The 9,234-nt window shown below is 42.6% G+C and overlaps 1 protein-coding gene across 3 annotated transcripts in view; it reads left to right on the top strand.

Moving 5' to 3' along the window:
- Nucleotides 1-990: 990 nt before the first annotated feature.
- The window catches only part of opn6a (opsin 6, group member a), a 28,057-nt gene continuing 19,813 nt past the window's right edge, over nt 991-9,234 (top strand). Inside the window, exons 1-2 of one of the 3 annotated variants that reach the window (XM_010905862.3) lie at nt 991-1,059; nt 1,335-1,439. In XM_010905862.3, coding sequence (XP_010904164.1) covers nt 1,397-1,439 — 43 coding nt within the window. In that variant the 5' untranslated portion in view covers nt 991-1,059; nt 1,335-1,396. Of the gene's footprint in view, nt 1,060-1,334; nt 1,440-7,667; nt 7,933-9,234 lie in introns of those variants that run through there. The other 2 variants (XM_010905865.4, XM_010905861.3) reach the window with 2 other exon arrangements.

Genomic DNA, 9,234 nt, shown 5'->3' with positions numbered 1-9,234 from the left:
TTTAGAAGACCCTCATTTACAGGCCATCCCCAGCTTCCCAGCGGAAACTACAAAAATGGTTGAATCCTGTTTGTGATGCGAAATGTTAAAAGCGCAGTTCAAGAAACTGAATCATTAAAACACATGACACTGAGTGTAAGCCAAATCACATGGTTTAGTGTAAATGTCATGGTGCGGTGAGCAGCAGCGCCACCGTGCCATATATTCTCAAGTTCCCATATCACACGAACACATCCCGGACTGTCAAATGTTTTCAATCTTTCACACCAGGTCCCAATTTGTATCGTTTGTATGTGTTTAAATGTTTCCCCTCTGCTCCCCACATTGTGGATCATTGTTGCCGTTATTGTCTGTTTGTTTATCGGTGAGTGTTGCGTGTACTGTCTGAAAATTGCCTGTTAAGACGCATGTCGCGCGCTTTTATTTCATTCAGTCGTTTGTAGAGTTTTCCGTTCGTGTTCGGTTTGTTTTGTATGGTTATTAAACCCACGAATGCGATATATGCCTGCGCCTGGTTCCTTGCCAACACGACACCACACGACATCATTACAGTAAATGAGCCCATCAGGTATGCATCATCACGCATACAAAATATAGACAATGAATGAATGTCACAGCCGAGTACATGAACTAGTTCTAATAATTCTACACACATCATTACATTTCTAATTATTGGTACTGAGAAAAATAAAGCAATCAGACTAATAGTACAAAACGGAACGTCTCTTATACAAGGCTGGCGGCTTTAGTTCCTAACATGTTACAAACATGTCCTTATAATGCCACTGTCTTGATCTATTTTTCTTTGCAAAAGTAAAACAGAGTATTCCGTGGTTGTGTAGAACTTCACTGCCAGTCGTTCACAAGCCTTTTTACTCAGGCAAAGGCAGCGGCTGCATGCTTGCTTTTTCATTACATCAGTAATCAACTAACTATATTAATTATTATAGTCTGTGTTCAATTATCAGTTATAAATGTCTTTATGAAGTTCCTGCCTTGATCTATTTTTCTCTGTGAATGTACATTGATGTTGATCAGATAACTGAGCTGGAGGACCAGGTATGAAGCAATTTATGTTGTAGAAATCCACTGTCAAACGTTCAAATTAACAATACAATTGAACGAGTCACTAGAAAAAAGGATTCTTGAGTAAAGAGTCAAAAAAAATGTTTTATAATATTATTACTTTGTTCCTTTACACCACTGCTGTTGGGTATTCTTCTACCGGACATTTATTTGGGCAGTTTCTTCATTGTAGATCCCCTCAAACTCAATCAGATTGGATGGTGAGCAATGGTGAACTGTGATTTAAAATTTTCTCCACAATTGTTCAGTTTGGTCCAGGCTTTGACGAAAACAGCACATCTACCAGTGAGGTAAACAGCTCCAGGGTGACATGAACAGCACCTCTACCAGTGAGGTAAACAGCACATCAACTAGTAGGTAAACCGCACATCTACCAGTGAGGTAAACAGCTCCAAGATGTGGTAAACAGCTCCAGGGTGACGTGAACAGCACATTAACCATTGAGGTATACAGCACATTAACCATTGAGGTATACAGCACATTAACCATTGAGGTATACAGCACATCAACCATTGAGGTATACAGCACATCAACCAGTGAGGTATACAGCACCTCTACCAGTGAGGTAAACAGCTCCATGGTGAGGAAAACAGCACATCTACCAGTGAGGTAAACAGCTCCAGGGTGAGGATAACATCTCCAGGGTGAGGAAAACGGGACATCCACCAGTGAGGTAAACAGCTCCAGGGTGACGTAAACAGCACAGCATCTACCAGTGAGGTATACAGCACATCTACCAGTGAGGTATACAGCACATCTACCAGTGAGGTAAACAGCTCCAGGTTGAGGTAAACAGCTCCAGGATGAGGTAAACATCTACCAGTGAGGTATACAGCACATCTACCAGTGAGGTATACAGCACATCTACCAGTGAGGTAAACAGCTCCAGGTTGAGGTAAACAGCTCATGTCCCTGTTACACCACAGCAGCAGGAGTAGGACCAGGGAAAGGTGGTGGGTCAGTTCTGCAAAAACATCTGTGTGGACATGAGTGGGCCTCATCCACAAAACAAAGGAAAAAAGGAAATGGCAAACAGCTGTAAACAAAGAGAAGTAGCATGTTTTTATTTGCAGAAAAATTGATAGGGGAAAGAAATTAGTGAATTAGTTGAGAAAGAATATGGCTATGCATCCTTTGGCTGTCTATCAGTTTAATTGTAGCTTTTCACGTTTTTTTATTATTCTGTGTACTACCGTATATGAACTGCTTGTCCAATCAGCGTTTTTTTGATGCACAGCCTCATAGAAAATGCACAACGCATTGTTAAGAATTGGAATGTGTGCACAGAAGCTCCTCCGCAAGCTATGGTTACCCAAAATCTCTTTCTCTGTGACGCTTCAAAGAGCCGTCTACGTTCCTCTACAGAGATGTACAAAGCTAGCTCAAGGGAGTTTGTGATGGGGAGGGGTTGGACACCGTTCGCCAATGGTAATCACACTCTGTGGGTGGGGTGTAGATCCCAGTGGTAGTCTCTCTGTGGGTGGGGTGTAGATCCCAGTGGTAGTCTCTCTGTGGGTGGGGTGTGGATCCCACTGGTAGTCTCTCTGTGGGTGGGTGTAGATCCCAGTGGTAGTCTCTCTGTGGGTGGGGTGTGGATCCCACTGGTAGTCTCTCTGTGGGTGGGTGTAGATCCCAGTGGTAGTCTCTCTGTGGGTGGGGTGTGGATCCCACTGGTAGTCTCTCTGTGGGTGGGTGTGGATCCCAGTGGTAGTCTCTCTGTGGGTGGGTGTGGATCCCAGTGGTAGTCTCTCTGTGGGTGGGTGTGGATCCCAGTGGTAGTCTCTCTGTGGGTGGGTGTAGATCCCAGTGGTAGTCTCTCTGTGGGTGGGTGTGGATCCCAGTGGTAGTCTCTCTGTGGGTGGGTGTGGATCCCAGTGGTAGTCTCTCTGTGGGTGGGTGTGGATCCCAGTGGTAGTCTCTCTGTGGGTGGGTGTGGATCCCACTGGTAGTCTCTCTGTGGGTGGGTGTGGATCCCACTGGTAGTCTCTCTGTGGGTGGGGTGTGGATCCCACTGGTAGTCTCTCTGTGGGTGGGTGTGGATCCCAGTGGTAGTCTCTCTGTGGGTGGGTGTGGATCCCAGTGGTAGTCTCTCTGTGGGTGGGTGTGGATCCCAGTGGTAGTCTCTCTGTGGGTGGGTGTGGATCCCAGTGGTAGTCTCTCTGTGGGTGGGTGTGGATCCCAGTGGTAGTCTCTCTGTGGGTGGGTGTGGATCCCACTGGTAGTCTCTCTGTGGGTGGGTGTAGATCCCACTGGTAGTCTCTCTGTGGGTGGGGTGTGGATCCCACTGGTAGTCTCTCTGTGGGTGGGTGTGGATCCCACTGGTAGTCTCTCTGTGGGTGGGTGTGGATCCCAGTGGTAGTCTCTCTGTGGGTGGGTGTGGATCCCAGTGGTGCCTCTACCGCACTGAGCCTGTTCTGTTCCAAAATGTGTTGGATGTACAGTCGCTTTAGATTCAAAAGGAGTGGCAGAATCTCATCAAGTGGACCTTACTGGCAGCATATTTGATGTGATAAATCTGGTTGTGTTAGGTTAGAGTTATGTCAGCCGCTTGTCAAGATGGAGGGTTTGAAACTTGCACTAGGTACAATTACGCTATGGGATCTACAAGCTGAGGAGGGTTGTACTTCTCTGAGAACTTTCTCAACAGTCATGGCCTTTGTTACTACAGCCCCTATTGTCACAGGTCCACTAAGGCAACCCGGTTTTCGGGGTCTGCCTGGTGTTAAGCACTTGAACGCTCTTGTAGCAATGGTCATGACAACACTGCCGAAGGACTGGGAATAGGCCTTCTGTGTCAAATAACAAACCTCACTGGTATAAAGGCCTAGCGTCTTCCCACTTTCCGTCTGTTCAGTGGGTTGTTGAAGCTTTACCACAACTACCACTGGCTGGCCAAAGAGGAGCTAAAGCATATAATCTGTTATAATCTGGCGGTCCACAATCTCCTGTTCCAACAGGTTCAGAAAGACTGGCTTCACCTTCCAGTGACATAGCCGTCTGTACTGCTCTATGCGTAGTGGACTGCTTGTTAGCTGCTGCCACTAGCTCAAACTTGGCTTTGAAGTCTTGATGCTTGTTCATCAAACGTTGATGGTCACTACTATATCTTCCAAGGTCAGAGGTATTAACTATTAAATCCAAGTGCTGATTCTTTTTTAAAGGTGGCCTTCATTTATTTTCATCTAATTTGTTAACATTTCAAGTCTACTTGATTTTGTCCTTCAACCGCACGCAAAGATATCCATCAAAATACATGCATATTTTTCCCTTGTCTCTTGTCATGCGTTATGACAATCAAGTCACAGAAAATAAGTCTTATTCTTTTAGATGCATTGGACAATTGTCAAGTATGACAGGTCATTACAAATGTTTTGAATGTTACACTAGGGGAAAAAGTAGGGAAGAACTTGCTGGTGAAAAACAGGCAATTAAGTGAGATTTAAGTGGAAATGTTACCACCTATCAAACACTGGACATAAATGGATGAACATGAGAAAATTTGCACATTGCTAGTATAGTAGCCTTATTACCCACTATTCAAACTACGAAAAGTTGGATAAAAAAACAATAATTCTTTAATTATCTGGTGTCACATTTGGACACAGCCGCACCTCCGTCCTCTCCCTTGCTCGGCTTGCACTCAGAGCATAGCATGAGCTCCTCTTTCATAGAAAGGGAATCCACTGTACTCCATCACTAGGGGAAACCTACAAGCATGAAGACAACACAGTTGAACATGGAGCACATTCAAGACTGTAGCAAAACTTAAAAGGACTTCCAACAGGCCAACATTCACCCTTGTACACTGAATTAAGGCTTCATTAAGAGGAAAACTAAACATAATTACGCACGTTCAGTCAGAGTTACAAGTAATCCATTCACTGAACACTTCCTAACATTTGCATAAAGACGGGAGGGATAAACAAATAGGCCTTTGTTGATAACGGTCAAGTAGAGTCAGGAGTATGTATCATTAATGCAACCCTTTTTTTTTTATCTAATAACTTTTTGGGGTAAACAACTAGGGACCTTACTGTATGAGCAAATAGTCAAAAAAGAACATTAACCACTAAGCAAAACTCTCCAACAAAAATTTTACTAGGACTGTCTGGGAATGGTCATAGTGAGGGATCTAGTTTGAGGAACCTAATAAGAGGAGTAGAAAAACCTATAGTGCCTGGTGATGTTGTCAGGCAGGCCAAAACTCCACCCATTTTAAACAAGCTGACATTCCGGTCTTGTCACAGTTTTACATTATTCAGTACTTCTAGTTAAAATCGAACCATGCGAAAATCCTGTTTGTAACTGTTCTGCACAATAAAAAGGTATGTGTGGATTTGTATGTCACTTCATAACATTGGACACTAAATTGACCCTGAAACAGCCCTTGACCGTTATTCTACACGTTGTAGTGACAGTCCTTCTGTGGTCGGTGTATCAGGGATTGTCTGCAGGGGTCCAGTGCCTCCTGTCACTCACGTACAGGCAATCCGCTTTTCTGATGTAGTAGTTAAGCTCTGATCTCTTAGCGCTTTGTATGCTCTTACAGGACCTTGACACAGATCACTACGCCGAGGGATGGCGCTCGCTGAGGCCAGACGACTACCAGCCGCGCCATCGTCAGATGGGGAAATGGATTAGTTAACCACTGCATTATAGGAGACGAGATCATTAAAATGTGCCCAAGGTATTACAAAAGAGGGAATGAGAGAGACAGAGATAGAGAGGAAAGTACATCCCACAATGTGTAAACATTTATGAAATTGACTTGGTTGAAGTCTTTGTGCAGTAGTAATCCCCTGTTCATTAATATAAAAAACCCTTGATGAATTATAGCATATGGGGCTTTTGTGAATTTCATTTCGGCAAAACATTCAACTTCCCAGGCTTTGAGCAAATTTTCATTGATTGTTATATAATAGCCCATGTCTGAGAGAGAGAGATAGTCCACAGTCACATTTCAAGTATTGCACTGACGCATACAAAAAAAATATATAAAAAAAGACATCAAGACGGGAATAGAGGCATCTTTCCGGCAGAGAATTACACATTAACCATTACTCACATTAATGAAGGGCCCTCTTTCTGGATAATAAGCGTAATACCAGTTTCGATAACAGCTTTTAGTGGGGAGTGAAAAGGCACGCTAGGCTACACTATAATTTCACTTGCATGCATAAACTGTGTTGGCTTAGTTAAAGGTTACGCTCAATAGAATAGAGTGCAACAAGAATGGCTGAGGTTTAATGGCAGAACTGGGTATGGATGTTAGAATCTCATAGATTTAATACAATTCCTTCCATGACTCAACTGGTCTGAACGCTTATGATTTTAAAATGCAGGGACAGTGGTCAGTATCTGTGTGTGTGTGTGTGGGTGTGTTTGTGCAGCGGATTGGCTTCTATGTGTGGGTGTGGGTTTGGGTTTGTTTGTGTGTGTGTGTGTGTGTGTGTGTGTGCGTGTGTGTGGGTGTGTTTGTGCAGCGGATTGGCTTCTATGTGTGGGTGTGGGTTTGTGGGTGTGTGTGCGTCATCAGATACATTTCCACGTCACTACTTCCATTCTCCTAGAGGACTCTTTAGACATTGCAATTCCCACTACTACAGTACAGGTAGAACAAAGCACATAATCTGGGATCTGTTCACCTAATACTTACATGAACCAAAACAGCAGACTGGATCAGTGTTGATTAGCAGCAAGAAACACTGAAGACTTATGAGGTCTGTAAGCTTATAATGGGCCTGAATCATGTTCAGAGGCACACAATTTATCAACCTCTAGGGCACTTGCCCAGAACTTGAAGCACCTTTCTGTTAGCTGTCAATCCACTAACTGAGTGTAGAGTCATCATAACATAATATATTAATGAAATCATATTTATTTTTACCAAGATGGTGAAAGTAAACAGAATCAGCAATAAGTTATTTGAGGGCTGACCCCTTAATCAACTTAAAAAATGTAAGTTTCATTTTAAAATGAAACCCTATACAAATGTTATATCTTATCAACCATGATTTTAGAATGCTTATGTAAATTAGGACAATAACTTTCGTGATTTCGTCTGGGTTGACGAATGAACATCCTTTTATGATTGGTCGATGGGATGTCAGAGTGATTACCAGCATTATTACCATTGATAGTCCAGTTACTGAACATCTGAAGACTATTAAGGCTATTTGGACAAGTATATGACAGATTGAAGTGTTGATGGATAAGAACAGCAAAATTGCACCCATACGCTCATATTTCATTGAATGGACAGCGTTTTAGACGGTGGATTGCCGTAATGATTACTGGCCATTTGACAGCTACTACGCGTCCCTATATAACGTGTGCGCTGACTACTGCCATGTGTGTTTCATATAGAAAATGCTAAATTAAATTGAACAACCAAAAAATGTATTTACAAAAAATGATTGTGCTTGTCATTTCGCCCAGATAGCCACATACTAAACGCTTCCCACTTGCAATTTCCTCGAGGGCATTGCGTTATAATTTACCAAGTCCTTTTTCTCTCAAGGGTATCAACCTCGGAGGATTATTGGGATTAATGAACACACGTCATCCCTCTCTCGGGTAGTTAAAACAACGCTGCATCTAGGAATATCTTTCGACGGGATTCAGAGAGGGTAGTCGGTCAATAGTTTTCTCACTGGAAGCACCTTTGTGCGACCGCGGTCCGTTCATGTCTCGGCAGTGGTAACATTTGGAACAGAATGGCAGTCAATAATGCGTTTCAAATGTCTAACACTCTATGGAGGAACAACAATTTCACCATGTCGAGTAAAGACCCACCTCTCTCGGATCAAGGGGAGACCATTATAGGGGTGTACCTGTTGGTGCTGGGTGGGTACAACCTTTCATGGAAATTCATTGCTTATAAAGTTGCTGGAATGTTACATTTTTATTTTCTTATTCTTTATTTTAATGCAAAAACGTAATAATGTTTTTTAATCATGGCAAAAAGGCATGTGCGCTAATATTGGGTTGTTCAAAACTTCAGAAGGTGTTTAATATTTTGTTATTCAAATATGAAAGAGAGAACTGTGTAATATACTATGATTCGAAGAGTATTTTTTTACAAATGTATATGTGATGATTCAGTAGATAATTGTCGCTGAATTATACATACAAATAACCCCTACCAAAAAAACATTTTAATTACATATTTTTTTTACCGTATAAATTACTAGATTTGGTGGTATAGCTGGGTACAAATCTTCGCAGGGAATGAAGTGGAACCTGCAGGTATGGAAATCGTAATCCTCGGCAAGTTGGCAGGCAACCAGAGTCCTTTAAGATAGGACAGAATTAAAGCATGCGTAATGCATGTCATAAAATCGTCCCTGACTTGAAAGGTCAATACGTTGACTGATAGGCAAACTACTTGCACTTACTACTAACTTTACAGGAAATGTGATTAAGCAAAGTTTAGGCTCAGACGAGTGGTACTAAAGGAGCGTATGAAAGGAAGTTATCTAGTCACTTTATTGTGTCATGTTCATTTGGGACATGCAGTTTGTTTGGTGGGAATAGCATCCAATACATAGGAGGCCTTTAGCCATAGGCGTTTGGGACAAATTAGTGGGACAGCATGTATCCTAGCGGTATGAGCATTCGACTTGAAACCAAAATGTTACTAGATGGAATCCTGGCTATACAGCAATATTCATGTATTTCCATTCATGAGCAAGGAAATCACTGTTAATATGAATGTTTTCTGTGCCGGCTCTAGCCTTTTGGAGGCCCTAAGCAAAATTTCTTTAAACATGTTCCTCCAATTCCTGAAGGATCATGCAGCAATTCCCAGCAGCCTCGGGACAGTCAATGTCGAGATATGTGGCTATTGATGTTCAATTGCACATGCAAAGCCGTTGTGGTTGTTATCACTTTAGACAGACAGACTTTAATGTTGAAAGGAACACATTTTCTGGCCTTTTAAGATAATTGAGCTCACATGCCCAAGCCACCACAAGAAGTCGCTAGAGAGTGATGAGGCAAGGCAACCATAATTGATTACTAACACCCCAAAACCCAAACTGTGCTGGCCAATTGCACCACCTCCCGCGGGAAGTATTTTCCAGTCTGGCCCCCATATAATTATGCATCATCCCTAGTTTCTGTATAGGAGCATCAGGTAAATGACAA

The sequence above is a fragment of the Esox lucius genome, chromosome 9 (genome assembly GCF_011004845.1).
Source record: "Esox lucius isolate fEsoLuc1 chromosome 9, fEsoLuc1.pri, whole genome shotgun sequence".
Taxonomy (NCBI): Eukaryota; Metazoa; Chordata; class Actinopteri; order Esociformes; family Esocidae; genus Esox; species Esox lucius.
This window is presented reverse-complemented; position numbering and strand designations above follow the sequence as displayed.